Raw genomic sequence first — 17,698 nt, 5'->3', positions numbered from 1 at the left:
TCCTTCAAGGGGTGGGAGAAAATTATCTCGTGAATAAATTATATTTTTCCCCTTTTATGAAGACAGTTGAAGTGCATTTTCGTCCATCTTTTTGCTTAGATCAAAGACGCAGGAATTCCGGCAGACGAGGCCGCAAAAATAAAATGAATAAGGATTTTAATATGACTTCATGTCGTTGATACAGATAACAAAGATACACTTCACTTAAGTAGGCTATAATGAAGTTCCGTATTATACAAGTCCGTGAATTCGTTTTATATAATTTACCGTCTGGCAAGTTCGTTGCACTCCCATGACATGCGGGCGACGTGGGGAAAGACTGTGCGGGTGTGAAGTCGTGCATGCAGGGAATTACGGTGCATCAGTCATCGGTTTTTCATTCATCGGGAAAGTTACGAATAAAGTTGCCTAGCTATTGCTGATACTATGCTATACCCAAGTAACGCTCGATACTTGAACAAGGGCTTTTATTATAACGAAGGATTTTTTTGTAGGTAATAATGACAAGTCGTCACATTCGACTTCGTGTTTTTTTTTCAAATTACAAACTCTCTGCTCTGTATTTAGCTACCTAGATAGATATCACTAAAACTTTCAACAGACGTAAACTCAAAGTACCTACCTACTAGGTACTCATACCTAAACCGCGAGCTGACAAAAAAGCTAAATTAGTAATCGGTTTTAGCTAAGACAAATGGGTAGTACCTATGTCCTATACTAAAGCCATACCTACTCGATGTGCACTATCATCAGGTGCCTTTTTCCAGCTGAAGTTTGGCGGCCATGTGTAGAAAACACTTCCGGCCTTTTGCAATATTTTTATGCTGTATGTATGTTAACTTGGTCCACTCTTGACATCATCCATCCACTTTCTTCGCTGTCTTCCTGGAGCACGTTTTCCGCGTATCTTACCTTCTAGGATCAACCTAGGAAACTCATAGAGGAATCCCCTTAGCAGATGCCCGAAAAATGCGATTTTCCTCCTCTTAATGATTGTCATGAGGCTTCGGTTACAATTGGCTCTTTTTAAAACTTGATCATTCGTGACGAAGACGAAGAAGATTATTAACAAATAAACAATATCATAACTTATTTATTTTAAATTAGGTAAGTAGGTACCTACTGTTTTTTTATATAATGTTAGTCATAATATATTAACTATATCCGGGGGGTAGTCCGGGGGCCCCGTTTCATTGATACGGCTGATGGTAGTTAGGCGCCTTAGGTTATTAGGTAGATGTTATTTTAAAGAAGTTTCTTATCAAAAAGACGATTAAGAACATCGTAATGGTCATTGTTGCACAAGTTTATCTTGAATTTTCCGTATCAACGTTCGATGTCCTGAGTATAATATAATGGCATTAGAGTGTTTTAGGACGATTTTCGTAACGCTGTTTGTTTTCAAAATTCAATTTGCCCCAGCGAATTTGCACTTTTGACGCTATCTGCCCCACGGTAAAGTTTCTTTTGTTGTTTGGAAATTGTTTTTAGGAAATTAGGGTCCGGCGGAATTATTCTGGGGACTTACCCTATTGGTAGGTACCTTCTTGGATACAAAATTCGTTTCTTCGAAGTACCTACTAGTAGTTAGTTTGACGGCCGCGTGGCGCAGTGGGTAGTGACCCTGCTTTCTGCATCCACGGCCGTGGGTTCGATTCCCACAACTGGAAAATATTTGTGTGATGAGCATGGGTGTTTTCCAGTGTCTGTGTGTATTTATACATTATATAAGTATTTATATGTAGTATATAATTGTATATTAATATTATAATATCAACTATCTTAGCACCCATAACACAAGCTACTCTGTATGCTTACTTTGGGGCTAGATAGTGATGTGTATTGTTTAAGTATATTTATATTTATATTTACCTACGTAAAATTAATATAGTAGGCACTGTACCTACCTAATATTAACTGTAAGTTAAGGGAAGTAGATACAGTAGTACCTACCTATTCACCATTTAAGTAGTCACATATTGCTGAAGATTTTCATTTTCAGTATCATTAAATAGATTGGTAGGAATGGTGCCCCCACAGAGTTCAAAATCAATAAGTAGGCTCAGTTTACAAGCACTTTTGACACGTCAGTTGACTATTTGTAAACATTCTACCACCGGTTCAGAAGGCAGGTTCTGCTGAGAAGATACCGGCAAGAAACTCAACAGTTGCTCTTTTGAAATGAAAAAGTCATACAGTATTATAATTTACAATTGATAACAATTACCTACTGTTTACATTTCTTATAGTTTTACTTCCTGTGTGAAGGTGGAAGCTGATCCAACGGCCTCCAAGCATCTTTATTTTTTTTTAAAAGTTAAAAAATATATATAGATAAATGCAAAAAACCCAAGTCATAAGGCCATCGAGTTGACTTGCTTTACGCCGTAGTAGTATAGTAAGGTCCCCGAAATCTGACGTCACCCAGACGTGGTCTTTTTAACTCACGATCTCGGGGGCGCCCGGACTGATACACTCAGACCAAAACACCCTTCCAGTAAGGCCCTCTAAGCCGAGGTCCGAGTCTCAGAGGAGACGCCCTTAGAGAGTCGTTCCGCCCATCTACTCTGCTTCTGCCTTCGGGCCCCATCAGGCGATGCTTCTGCACTCGCCCAAACCCCCCGGTGACGCCGCTAAGGTCCCATAAGGAGCTTACGGCACTTACACAATCAGAAAAAAAGGAGCAGTATAGTGCTGCAATAGGGATGATGACAGTTTTTTAAATTGTATTTAAATTAAGAGTAGGTATATTAATAGCAAAGCAATTTTGTAAAAGTAAAAGGGTATCTGCGATCATTACTTTTGGAGCTACAGGGATTTAAAGTGTCAGATTTGCGGCGCTGCCGCGGATCCCTGAAAAACGGCCCATACAAAATGGCTCGAACTAATGACGTCATACGCAATGTAATGATCGTTAGATTTGTATGCGCGTTCAAACAAAATTACTAATATCTTTGTTATTTGTGCGCTTATGCTTATAGTTCAAATATTAAAAAATGTCACATTTAATGTAAGGAAGCTAAAACTGTGTGAATTTTCATCTAATTACGATAAAATATTTTTAATAGATTTTGAAATTTTATAATCTCATTTATTTTGCAAATATCCAGACAATCTTTGCTTTTTATGTATAAATTAGTTAACATTGACCTTATTTACCCAAATGTATCATAAAAATCAATATATTCAAACCTAGTCATCATCCCCATTGATATTTTTCTCATTGTCTATAAACATTATTTATAAGATGGCTTTTTCATTACTACCCTCAAATTGCTGATTAATCTAAGAGTAGCTACCCAGACTATGGAACTATCGAGATGAAATAATTAGGATAGGGACATTTACGAACAATCACAATAGGGACATTTGTGAACAACTAGCGGACGCCCGCGACTTTGTCCGCGTAGAAATCAATGTAAACTTTCAACCCATATTTTACCACTTTAGGGGTTGAATTAAAAAAATCACATTATATTTCGTCGTTTTTTTTAATCTGTAACTCTAAAAATGAAGGACTTGCCATACAAACTTTAAACCCCTATTTCACCCCCTTCTGTTTTTATTTTGGGGGTTAAAAAGTACCCTATGTTTTGCTCCAAGGTCCCATTTACCATTACACGAAAATTCATCTTGTTCGGTTCAAACGTTTAGCCGTGAAAACGTAACAGACAGACATACTTTCGCATTTATAATATTAATTAGTATTAGTATAGTATTAGTATAGTATTAGTATAGTATTAGTATAGTATTAGTATAGTATTAGTATAGTATTAGTATAGTATTAGTATAGTATTAGTATAGATAACAATCGCTCGCATCTTAGTGGTAAGATGGCTTTTTCATTACTACCCTCAAATTGGTGATTAATCTACCTACCCAGATTTTGGAACTATCTAAAATAATAATTGGAATTTAATTTGAAATAAATAATATAATAAAAACATACATTATTTCAGTATTCTTTTATTACGAACAGTCAAGATTTTAATTAACATAAACACTTTAAGTGATTATAGTAACATGAAAACAATAATATAATAATTATTATATCTTGTTTTAATATCTAAACAGGAGAGTTATTAACAACAATAAATATTATCTTCATAAAGAAATGCTTTAAGGTCTATATAAATTCAGGAATGAATTATAAAGAATCAGTGTGACAAATAAAGAGGACCTTTTTGTGTTTGAGATCCATATTGGCCTATCCCTTGATTTATATAAGCCTATTATAACGACACAGTACTGGACCAAGCCTTCTTCCTAATAAGATGATAATATGGAGCTTAGACCAACCACCCCACCCCAATCCAGGGCAGCGTGGTGGGAAAACATGCAGTATTTGTCTGTGTATCTTTTTTGCACTATCCAGCATATTAATACATTAAATTCCACTATCCAAAGGTTATTAGGCAGATTTTGCTATAAGCAATAAGATCGCCTTTGCACATATTTGTTTACTATGTTTTCTTGTATTTTCTTTCTTACTGTTTTTCTTTTGTAATAAAATAAGTATATATAGTAATTAAAATATACAATATACATTTTATATTATAGATTAATTTTTGTTTTAACACAACTATGCGTGGCCAGTGGCGTGCATTTCATACATGCATTAAAGCACTGCATACCCTAAGAAATGTTTTTTTTAATGCATAAGAAATGCAGATTTTTCCTGTTTGGTTAATTTGTCTTAATAGTCCATAGCCTGATCGGCAACCTTATGCACGCCACTGGTGGTGGCAGAGACTGCAAAATGCCACGAAAATAAAGCTCAAATGGATTCGTAGCTCGCGAGGCCACTATCTATCATTAAAAAATAATTACAATTTGTTAATTTCTTATTCTGGTTCTGGTCTATGTTCCATTTGACAATCTGCCTAATATAAGCCTTACTTTACTAAGTTCCTACCCAATAAATACAGCTATACAATACATAATGTAAATTATTTTGTAACACATTTGCTCGTAAAGTATCGCTTATTTCACCAATTTCAAAAAAATAATGTATCTAATAACGCACGTGTGCCGTAATGTAAAGTAAAATGCACATGTGTCGTAATGTAATTACCTTTATCATCCGTCTAATAACGAACGGTACTTTTTTATATCTTGGCAAAGAGTTTTTATGTCAGAAAAATGCTCAACATTTTATGAATAAAATTCACTTTGTAAGATAAACTATAATAAAAAAACATTTCATTCTTTAATTATTATAATATTGACAATAAATGACAACCATTTATCTGTATCAGAAACACAAAAATATTAATTTACTTTATTAGTAATACTAGCTGTTTTTGGTGCATTTGTCTGAAAATGCACCTAAAACAGCTGTTTCCATACTATAGCTCTCGCCTTAGGCTCGAGCTGCAATATCGCCTTGGCTGTAATTTTCAACTTAACGCACTTATATCATAATGTACTATTTATTAGCATCTCAATACATTACATAGTGTCTATGAAGCTAAAAAGTTTATTTATAGACAACAAAACAAAAGTTCACAATTACACGGACGATCCAGTTTATTAATAACTAGCAGATGCCTCTGTTTCATTCGCGTAGTTCTTTTGAATACGGGGATAAAATATAGTCTATGTTACTCACTGAAGATGTAGCTTTTTATTGGTAAAAGAATTTTCAAAATCGGTTCCAGAGATTACCATCTACAACCTCATATATCATACACTTTACCTCTATAATAAGAATTTATTAAAATTTATCACCATCATCTAAAATATGTGCCTTCCAACTATTTCGACCACTTTACATTTTATTACATATATATTTTTTATTTTTTTAAGAAAAATAGCTATAATTATGATATCCACTATTTTATAATAATTAATTCGATAGAGAAATTAGGCCGTATTTATGTCTAGGTCCCTTTACTAACTTATTTAAGCCTAATATAAGCCTAAGGTACACCAGGTATAACCAACGACACAATATATTGTACTTAATGTCGTCTCAATATCATTAACAATCGATCGGCTCATTGAATTATGTCAAATAGCAATGATATTAAATACTGTTAGATGTGTTACTAGCGCATGAAAAATGAGGCGCTCAAAAGAGGAAATTTATACAGAACTCAATGTTAGTTGTGGTCAACTATGAATGTTATTTAAACAAATAATACCTAAATATCGTCTATAATGTCGAGTTCAGGAAGTGTAAAAACTAATTTACATAAATATATAATGGAATTAAAGACATTTGTGCGCTCAGTGTTGTAGCCTATTATTCGGATCACATTTTGCGATGATTTTGTAGGAACATAACCAATCTATAGTATAAAATTATCATTTTTATATAGTTGTCAAATAGTTGCAGTCCGCTAAGCATCTGGAACAACTTATGTACGCTGTTTTTATGGAATATAAATACAGTTAAAACCAACAATATTTTATACTATAGATGTGTTATGTGCCCACAAATCCACTGCAAAAAGTGATCCGAACTGAGCTATTCCACTGAGCGGACACAATACACATGCACAATTTTGTGTTTACTTACATTATAAATTCTTCACAAGTCTACATTGTAGACAATATTTAGGTATTAATTGTTTAAATAATTTCCGTTGTTTCGCTATAAACCCATATTCGGCTCACTGCTGAGCTCGAGTCTCCTCTCAGAATGGAAGGGGTTAGGCCAATAGTCCACCACGCTGGTCCAATGCGGATTGGCAGACTTTCACACACGCAATTCTCTCTCTCAATTCTCTGGTATGCAGGTTTCCTCACGATGTTTTCCTTCATCGTTTGAGACATGTGATATTTAATTTCTTAAAATGACCGGATTCAAACCCACATCATCCAGAATCGTAGGCAGAGGTCATATCCACTGGGCTATCACGTCTCTTGTCTGCCTCAGTTTCGACGTGCTAGTGCCATATCTCTAGTATAAATATCATTGGTCTAAACAGTTTATTATGTCGCTTGTTATGGCTGATTCACTTATATTACATCCATCGTAGCCTACTTTAAAATGGACAAATCGTTAAAGATTATGGGAAGGAATATGTGTGAACGATTGCTAAACAACAATTTCTATATTTCATTCTAAATAATTTAACAATGTATTTCTGTTTTGCTGACATTCTTTTAGTTCTTGTCCTGTCACCTTACAATTACAATCAAAGCAACATATTAATTTTGTGTTTTTTTTTAGAAATGTGACTAAATACGCTAACAAAAAAAAATCTGCTATTTATAGTGTGAAAATTAAGCTGGATATTAATCAATTCTTGATTCCTACCTTACCAATCAACCTCTGAAAGTTTGTCTTCCTTACCACGTGACATTCGTGAAGAAAATTGTACCCAGTTGGTACAGCAGCAAGCCATAAAATCAAAAAATTGAATGGAATTGAACACCATAATGATTAATAAATAAAACATCTATAGAAAAAGTTAGATAGACCTTTTCCCATAAGTGCCTATGTTTTCATCAAAAGTATTTTAATTTAAACTTCATGACAAATTAATGATTATGAATCAGTTTGATGTCTTAAAATATATAAATGCCAATGCATAAACATATCTCCTCCTTAACACTTTAATTCATCATACTTGCTAGTACAATGGCTGTCTCATAAACTCACCCTGTATTGAAAATAATGTTTTTAAACAGCATAATATACTACACTTTTATGCTCAAAACTCATTATAACCTCACTGTCTACCCAGCGACACCGGACAATCTTTCGACTTGCCCCAAATACCTACTCAAGAATGTCCACCAGCTCTCAAATCATACTTAACGTAATAGTAGGGGAGCCCGGGATGATAAATCTGCAGTTACTAAAGCGTTATGGGCACAGATTGCATTTGGTAGATTAAATGATAGGAATTATTACCTAACTTTTTTTGCTTTTAGCGGTGGAAAAAAAAGTACAGACTTTAAAAGCAATTTTTATTATTTTTGCTAACTGAAATTGTTAAAAAATTTTAGTGATTAATTAAGAGATTATTTCCTTCAAAATAAGTAAAAAATCAATTGCACTTGTAACTCGAGAACTAAATTATAAAGGTTTTATTTTGTTTCTTTGGGACCCTCCCATTCCAGTATGTTACGCTCAAATCATTAGATGTTCGAGATGCACACCTTTAAGTAATTAACCTACTTTATCCTTATCTGACGTTCTGGTTGAGTATTTCTGAAGTTAGTTTTTTTTTTGGTAGCCCTAAACAATAAACATATCTACCAATATTAAGGGCTCATACTTGGTGGAGGTACTCAACAACGTGCAAGATATAGTGGCTTATGTTTATCTGCCGCGCTCGAGTAACTGCAAAAATCCCCTCATCGGCTCCTCTACGGTAACTGAGGCTAAGCGCGCGTTAAACTTGCCCGGAGACGTGGTGTTTATGTTACGTAACCTTTAAAACGTAGGTCTGAGCGTTATAATGAGTTTTGTCCCTTAACTAAAGTTTCACTTCACTATCACTTCACTTCACAGTCTATCAGAGTTTCACTTCACTTCACAGTCTATCACTTTCACTTCACTTCATGCAGTCTATCAGAGGCCCAGCAGACACAGGGCGAGGATGTTGGAGCATCAGTCGTCCGCGTCCTCCTCCTCTTCACTCATCTCCTCCTCGCTGCTGCAGTCAGGCTCGGAGCTGGCAGCCACGCACCGCTCGCACCAGCAAACAAACAAGTAGTTCTCTGCTAACTCCTGGAAAATTAACCAAACTTCTGCTTAGAACCACAGATATCTTTATGACCATCTACAATCATTATCAACCCATATTCAGCTCAATGTTGAGCACGAGTCTCATCTCAGAATGGGGTTAGGCCAATAGTCCACCACGCTGGCCCAATGCAGATTGGGACACACGCAGAGAATTAAGAAAATTTATATTGCTTTTGCCTATAAAATTACTACCATTTTGGATGTGGCGTTTTTCAGGGATCCGCGGCTGTGCCGCAAACCTGACTCTTTAAATCCCTGTAGCTCCGAAAGTAATAATCGCAGATAGCCTGTTACTTTTACAAAATTGCTTTACTATTAATAATAACAATAATAAAGCTTTATTTAATTACATATAAACCTAAAAACTAATACATAATCTTAAATTACATGTATAAAAAATAAAGTTGTTTATCTAAATTTAATCTGATAAATAAGGATAAATCTACCAATAGCAGAAAAATAGAAAAACAACACCATGGATGCTAAAATGCAAGTGCTTCTAGATAAAATGTGTGAAATGCAAAGGGACTCTCAGATACAAGCGAAAATCCTAACAGAAAGTTTTAATAATTTGTCGCTTTCTATTGACGAAAAATTAAAACCTATATTGGAGGAAAATGTAAAGCTGAAAAACCATGTCTCTGTGCTGAATAAAAAAGTGTATAGTCTCGAACGTGAAGTCCGGAAAAACAACATAGTCTTACATGGAATCGAAGAAAAAGAGAAAGATTTTACTGAACTTTTAGAATCAATTATCGCATTCCTCAACAACATCAACAAAGATACGGGATCTGAAAAGTGGGACAAATGGGAAATAAGCAATGCCAGACGTCTAGGAATGAAGGATGAGCAAAAAATACGACCCATCTTAATTACACTCACATTGGCTTGGCGGAAACAAGAACTGCTTCGCAGTAATAAAGACCTGCCTGAGAATATCTATATCACAGAGGACTACCCCAAAGAGGTTATACAAATCAGAAAAGAACTTAAAGCTAAACAACAAGAACAAATAAAGAAGGGGAAAATAGCGTTCATTCGATATGACAAACTGGTAGTGAGAGAAAAATCCCACATCACCAAAGAAAGTGAAAAAAGGAAAAGAATACCAACAAGCTCTCCTCAACAACAGAACGAAACAACAGCTCCCGCCAAAATTAATAAAATCAACATAACAGCGACCACAAGCCATTCACGGTCAAACCCTATTTCAGGTTCAAAAAACTAAGAGCGGAAACCAGCAACCCGAACGTCACCATTATAAAACCAACAACAACTTCAAGCAATCCAAAATGTAGAAAAACCGGAGAAACTAGCAAAAAACAACCTTCACAACAACAAACCAATTGTCTCCCAACACGGCTGGTCCCCGCGGGAGTACTAGACCACACCCCTCCAACTGAAACCAAAACTCGCACAACAATTAAAATTGCAACCCTTAACACTAGAACGTTAAGAACAGAAGAAAGCTTAGCCGAACTAGAAAAAGCATTAGAAAACATACACTATGACATTTTAGGCATATGCGAAATGAGAAGACTAGATGAGAAGATAGAAGAACGAGAAAGTTACATATTGTTTCAAAAAGGCACAATCGCTGGTAAAAGAGGTGTCGGATTCCTTATCAAAAAGTCATTAAAGGAATACATTCTAGAGCTGATTGGCATATCAGACAGAATGGCAGTACTCAACATTAAACTACCTGGATACAAAAAAATATGGACCATAGTTCAAGTATATGCCCCAACTGAAACAACACCTAAACAAGACATTGAGGACTTTTATAACAAGCTATCAGACATAATAAGAAAATATGACAATAATAACCTCATTGTCATGGGCGATTTTAACGCACAAATAGGCACTACAAGAGAACCAGGGGAAGAACATGTACTCGGTAAGTATGGCTATGGAGAGAGGAGTCCTAATGGATACATATTAATAGATTTTCTAATACAAAACAACTTGGCACTACTCAATTCGATTTTCAATAAAAAGAAAAGAAACAAGTGGACCTGGATATCTCCAGATGGAAAATCCAAAAATGAAATTGATTTCATCATCACTAACAAAGTCAAACATTTCAATGACACACATGTCATACAAAATTTAAATTTTAACACCGATCACCGCATGGTGCGTAGCTTTCTCAAGGTGAACCCTTCAAAAAACTCACGAAGATCTATAACCAATACCAACACTTTGCCACCTGAAGAATACGCAAAAATAACTAACCCATCTGATATCAAAACTCTTATTGATATTGTAAATTCCGATAAAAGTGTCCATGAAAAATATAACCATTTAGAGGAAAAACTGACACATATCCAAACGACACTGAAACCAAACATGATCAAAAACAACAACAAATTTAGTGATAGAACAATCATGTTACTGGAAGAAAGAAAATTACTAATATCAAAGAAAAACAAAGACCGAAAAAGCATCGCCATACTTAGTAAACAGATACGAGAAAGTATGAGGAAAGATAGGAAATTAAAGCGAATAACAAAACTAGAATATACAATTCAAAAAACAGGCGGTACCAAAAAGGCATTTAAAGATTTAAAGGACCATGGAAAGGAATGGATTCCCAAACTGAAAAGCAATAATTCAGGCCTTGAGACAAAACGGAAAGAAATTCAGAAAATAGCTACGGAATATTACAGAAATCTTTACTCAAAGGCAGACAAGGACGAAGACTCAGAAATAAACTCGGAGCCAACAAATATAAACAACGACATACCACCCATACTCAAGACAGAAGTACAGAGAGCTATCTATTCCCAAAAAATGGAAACAGCTCCAGGACCTGACAAAATACCAAACGAACTGTTAAGAGGTACAGCTGAAGAATTGACTCCGATTCTAACAAAACTTTTCAATGACATTCTTAGCACAGGCATGATTCCAGAGCAGTGGGGTAAATCTCACATAATTCTTCTGCACAAAAAAGGACCTAAGGAAGACATCAGCAATTACAGACCAATAAGCTTGATATCGAACATCTACAAAATCTTCGCAAAAGTTATCCTAGAAAGAATTGCACAACAACTGAACGAGAATCAGCCTATAGAGCAGGCTGGATTTAGAAAAAACTACAGCACAATCGACCATATTCACACAATCAAACAAATTTTAGAAAAGAGCAAAGAGTACCAAAAGCCTGTTTATATAATTTTCGTAGACTACTCTAAAGCATTTGATAGCTTGAATCACAACTACATTTGGTCAACACTAAAACAGCAAGGAGTGGACATCTGCTACATAAATGTCATGCAAAACATTTACAGACAAAGCAAAGGAAGTATAAAACTGGAAACGATAGGTAGCCCATTTCCTATAGACAGAGGTGTTAGACAAGGGGACCCACTGTCACCAAATTTGTTTACTGCAGTGCTGGAGAATATCTTCAAACGCCTTGACTGGGCTGAATATGGTCTGAATATAAATGGCCGCCGCCTAAATCATTTGAGATTTGCAGACGATCTCATCTTGCTGGAAGAGGACCCATATAAAATACAAATAATGGTACAGTCTTTAGCCAGTAAAAGTAAAGAAGTAGGCCTTTTAATGAATACTGCAAAAACAAAACTAATGACTAACTCAAAAGAGGTTGATATAGTTCTGGATGGAAATAAGCTCGAGTATGTACAAGAGTATGTGTATTTGGGTCAGATAATTGCTTCTATAGACCAAATGTCAAAAGAAGTAAACAAGAGAATTGCTAGTGGGTGGAGAAAATACTGGTCACTAAAGGAAATAATGAAAAGCAAAGAAATAAATATGTCCATTAAGAGGAAAACCTTCAATACGTCTATACTCCCTTGTATAACATACGGAAGCGAAACTTGGTCCCTGACACAAAAACATAGAGAAAAGTTAGCTAAGTGTCAGAGGGCAATGGAACGAAGTATTTTGGGTATAAGACTAAAGGACAGGATCACCTCAAGTGAGATAAAACATAGGACAAAACTCGCTGATGTTCTCATTAGAATCGACCTCTTGAAATGGCGTTGGACGGGACACATGTTGCGCTGCACAACCGATAAATGGAGCAAGCAGGTGACACTCTGGTACCCAAGGGACAGTACCAGACAACGTGGACGTCCAATAAGAAGGTGGGAGGACGACATCCGCCTAACCCTGGGGCCACGCTGGACCAGAGTTGCGGCTGACAGGGTGCAGTGGAAGCAGCTGGAGGAGGCCTATGTCAGAAGACACTTTGAACAGCGGGACATAATATAATCAATTAAATCAAACAACACTCATGTAACCAAAAGCTGTTCAAAATAAAAGGCTATTTTATTTTATTTATTTTTATATCTAAATTTAATATTTACAAGTTTTTTCGTTTTTTTTTTAATTAAAGTTTTTATATGGACCCCCTGAGGGTAAAAGCCTCCTCCAATCGCAGATACCCTGTTACTTTTACAAAATTGCTTTACTATTAACATACTCTTAACTTATATACAATTTAAAAAACTGTCAACTGTCATCATCCCTATTAAAAATTTACCTTCTGCCTTGAATGTCTCGATCGTTGCAATGCACACTCATCCAAATAACTGATGTATATCTCCTCCCCGGGCATGATGGTCTTTATAGCTTTCAACTCTATCCTGTGGTTGCCGTAAGGAAATGAGGATTCAGCGTTGGGTGCACAGCTGTGGTTGCAAGCACTCTGCAACAGGAACAGTCCAGAACCTTCTGTGTTGAGGAACTGACCAGATTCTGTAATTAATATAACACTTTGTTTATATTAATTGATTATGAGACACGGCTAAAACTCTTGCAACGCGGCACGATCCAAACTGCGAAGCGGCGGCGCGATGCGCGCTGGCAGAGGGGTTGAGTGGTGGGGAGTGAAGGACCACTAGCCTATGCCTATGATAGCCTATGTTTAGTTATTATAAAGTGCAATCTCCAATATATGGATGTTATAGCACTAGCAGACTCTGAATTTTAAATCACATAGTTTCTATGACAAAATAAACCCTAAGTTACTTGCTGATAAATTAGTGAAAGAAAAAATCCCAGTTTTTTCTCTTTTGAGTTTATACTTTTTTAACTGACTTTCACGATTGATAATAATTTTTTCAACATAAAAATGGAACTAACTTCAAAGACATATTTCAGTTATTAAGATTTTAACACAAAATTACTAAACCAATTTTCAAGAAAATGAAATAGGACCTATCTCGAGGAATCTCTTTCAAACAAAAAAAGAATTTTCAAAATTGGTTATTAAATCACGAAGATACGAGTATGAGGTAACAAACATTAAAAAAAACGTACATTTCAAATTGAGAACCTCTTTTTTTTAAATCGCTTATTTATACAAAATATAGCAATTGTAATTTGAATAGGCAAATTAAATTCTATACAAACCTTCTTCCACATACTGATAGAGTTTGTCAATAAACATATGTAGCTGTTGCTTCTCATCGTCTGACATTGTCAAGTTTGACACTGAGTTGACCCACAGCGCAAGAGGACTTGTGCCGATGCCCTGGCCATTGGTGCCCACTAGAGCCATCAGTGAACAGAATCCTTCCGGTGTTAGGAACTGAAACATTTTCACTAATGAGGAAGATTTCTTCTTCTTTGTCGTTACACTCTTGACAGAGTGGTAGTGGTCGTCATTTGAGTGCGGTGGCAAGCCTCACTATCTGTCGCCATTCCTCCCGTAGTGTGGCTCTCCTAGCACATTCGTGGAGTTATCCATGGAGAGCGGTTATTACTTGGTCAGTCCAGCGCATTGGTGGAGGAAGATTTATATAATGATTTATTTATTTTGCTATCATCCGCGAAAATTCGGCGAACCCATGCGACAACGTCACCCAGGTCCGACAAAATACTCTCTACGTACGTTTTACAACGTGCAATTGCACGTTGTAGAGTCAACATCTCCTGAGGATGCTCTGGTTTCGGGTTGAAACGTACGTAGAGAGTATTTTGTCGGACCTGGGTGACGTTGTCGCATGGGTTCGCCGAATTTTCGCGGATGATAGCAAAATAAATAAATCATTATATAATCATGATGAACTTCCGCAAAGTAACGCCTGCTTCTATCCAATATTTAAAAGAGGAAGATTTAGGTACTCATCATTTGTCAAAGTTTCAACAAAAAATCAATTGAAATACATAAATCAGTTGAAATAATATGATTATAATGTTTAGTGTCAAAAACTACCTGGGACTAACTACCTGGGACTGTTCATCAAAAGTTTGACCCTTCAAGGTATAACAAAACAATGCATAATTGAATATCATTTTTCTTTTATAGATCTACAAAAGTCCAAGATGGCAATAGCATACCATAACCATTCATAGGGTAGGTAGTCATATTAATATAAACAATATTAATTTCGCATATAATTTGGAAATATATAGTTATTAATTAATAAAAGTTAAGGATTTCTTTATTTAAAAATCACGTATTTTTTCAAATTTTCTAAAAGTCAAAAACGCTGTCATCCATTTTGTGACGTCACAATGTTACTTGGTAAACTAATATGTTTATCAAACACTCTGTTTGTAAGGATTTGTTATATTTTGTAACGTCATGAAATGGTTGAAATGTAGACCATCATGCCCGACAGACGGTTTGACCACTAACCATCACATAAGCCATCAGCTTGTTCTCTCAATTATTACAAAAAAAAACTAAGTACCTCCTGTATATATTCCCCACTTATAACATTAGCAGTCATCTCCCTCAATGTACTAATCTGACTTGAGAACTCATCGCCCAGCAACTTGTGTACCAACTCAGCATCCTCGTTCACCGTCCTGTGACAGAACTGTTTGATGGTAGCGGCCGCTGACTCAGGGTCTGAATGCTGTTGGATATACGCTAGTATTCTTACAAGAAGCATTATGTTCGCTGTCTCTGGTGGATAGTGGATTTGTCTGAAATAAAAATGTATTTATTTTTTAATAGATATTCCTAGCATGTAGTATTTAAGTGACACAGTTGACAATGCCTTTCTGCTTTATAACTGTTATGTATGATCTTTACTGACATACACTTTTATACTATAATAAATTTTCTTTATTATTAAATTAATATTCATAATAATGGATTCACTGTGCAGGAAGTTGTGACTACTGGATGTAGGGTTAAGGAATTTCTTGATGATCGATCAACACTCCCATCCTCTGCTCGTTCTCCCTGCCTAGCCAAATTTGGTAAGATCCAATAAGAGCAGCTTTGGATACCTGTTCTAATATAGACTTGCTGCAGTTCTAGAGAGGCCAAGGTCTCTAAGCAAGTCATAAAGAGATTTTGCTGGTAATCCTCTCGGACTTACTTCTATGGCCTACAGACTAACTACATAGCCATAGTTAGGCATCGTGGGACTAAGCCGTAATCCCAATCTTATGTGGGAGGCCTAGTTATTTAAGGCTGTATTATAGGCTGATATTAATAATGATGAAACACATGAATTTAAACTTACTTCCAAGTTTCCAACAACACATTAGCTGGATGTTGCGTCTCACTCTGTATATAGCAGAGAACTCTGTGATACTTCTCATAAGACACATCCTTGCATTCTTCAGAACAATACAGTATACCACATTGGTTACAGCTTGTGATATTCAGTAGATCAGTTTCAAAGCAATTTGAGTGCGGCAGAACTATATCAGGCTTTGCTGAGAGTCGCCTTACATTTTGTTCTGGGGTTTCTAGGGGCCTGAAATAACATTTAAAAAGTTTTGATTTTATTGACAATAACAAGATTGCTAAGTTTCATAATTTAATGAGGATTTTTTTGGATACATGAAGTGAGAACTTTAAATTAAGTCTTTACTTCCAGAAGATGGTTTAGCATGGATGTTAGCGTGACTCTAATTGTGTGTAAAACTGAAAAAATTATATCATTATACTAGCTGACGATTAACTTTGCCTGTGTGCAAATCTTACTTTTGGAACAAAGTTCCTCACTTTTTACCCGACTGCATAGGAAGGAGGGTAATATTTTTGCTATAGTTGTAAGCCGTGACCTGAAGACAGCCAAAAGGCACCCTGACCCCATAGACTTTTAAACTTTCCAACTTCCAAGAGAAGTCATAGGTTTACTCTGTCTGTTGTGTCTATAGTCAGACCAACTTCTAATATATTCTTTCTAGCTAAATCGAAGGTATGGGAATATTGGTTCTAGATTCAGAAGATGTGGCTACAATTATTATGAAAAAAGCACAAATCAAGATGTAACTTTTAAACACTTTTCAGTGACACTTTTCTTCACTTCATAGACACACAAGCAAAACGGTTCGACGTTTTTTATTCAATGAAAAGTATGCTTGACTTATTAATTTATGCATGCAGTCTAGACTATATTAACTTGTACCTCACTCTTACTTAGGAGAGGTACAAATTTATTCTACTTTATAAGAACCAGGCAAGAGCCTGTCCCAGGTTAAAATTTACATATCAAAAAAATATATATAATGATTATCGTACCTCATACAATGATCACACGCCAAATACCTATAAGCGGCATTCCACGCAAATTGACACGACACCAGCGGTTCCTCGGACAATATCACGTCTCCTTCATTGAATTGCTTCGTCGCAAACAGACCTTTTCCCTACAAATACATAAAAATGAATAAACGCCGCATTGCACAAATCATGTCTTTCGTAACTACAGAAGAAAAAAATCAATCACTTACTTTCTTGGTATTCGAAACCCTTACTTCAAAGCCTTCCATATTTTTTTATTGAATCTTGCCAACTCTAATTTTATGAGAAAGTGTAATTTTAGTTATTTTTCAAAATTACAAAAGCAAAGGTTATAAAAATGCACCGACTCGACTTCTAAAAATTATAATTTGACAAATGACAATGACAACTTGTCAAAAAATATGTAAAAAAACGTCAGAGTTCAGACGTCAGTGGCTAAATGTATCGTTCAGAAATAGCGCACTGGCGCTGCTACTGCAACTGCGCTAATCAGACAACTATATTTTTGTAATAGCAAT

The 17,698-nt window shown here is 35.7% G+C and overlaps 1 protein-coding gene across 1 annotated transcript; it reads right to left on the bottom strand.

The window, feature by feature from the left end:
• Positions 1–3,950: 3,950 nt before the first annotated feature.
• LOC112052793 (histone-lysine N-trimethyltransferase SMYD5) lies at positions 3,951–17,551 on the bottom strand. The gene is made up of 7 exons (XM_024092018.2): positions 17,390–17,551; positions 17,178–17,305; positions 16,171–16,407; positions 15,385–15,622; positions 14,099–14,276; positions 13,227–13,441; positions 3,951–8,689 (listed from the first exon to the last, which is right to left on the bottom strand). Exons 1-7 carry the CDS (start codon positions 17,426–17,428, stop codon positions 8,570–8,572), a joined length of 1,155 nt encoding a protein of 384 aa, XP_023947786.2. The 5' UTR covers positions 17,429–17,551; the 3' UTR covers positions 3,951–8,569.
• Between the last annotated feature and the right edge of the window lie 147 nt (positions 17,552–17,698).

The sequence above is a fragment of the Bicyclus anynana genome, chromosome 13 (genome assembly GCF_947172395.1).
Source record: "Bicyclus anynana chromosome 13, ilBicAnyn1.1, whole genome shotgun sequence".
Taxonomy (NCBI): domain Eukaryota; kingdom Metazoa; phylum Arthropoda; class Insecta; order Lepidoptera; family Nymphalidae; genus Bicyclus; species Bicyclus anynana.
Note: the sequence above shows the minus strand (reverse complement) of the source record. Positions and strands in the feature narration are given on the sequence as shown.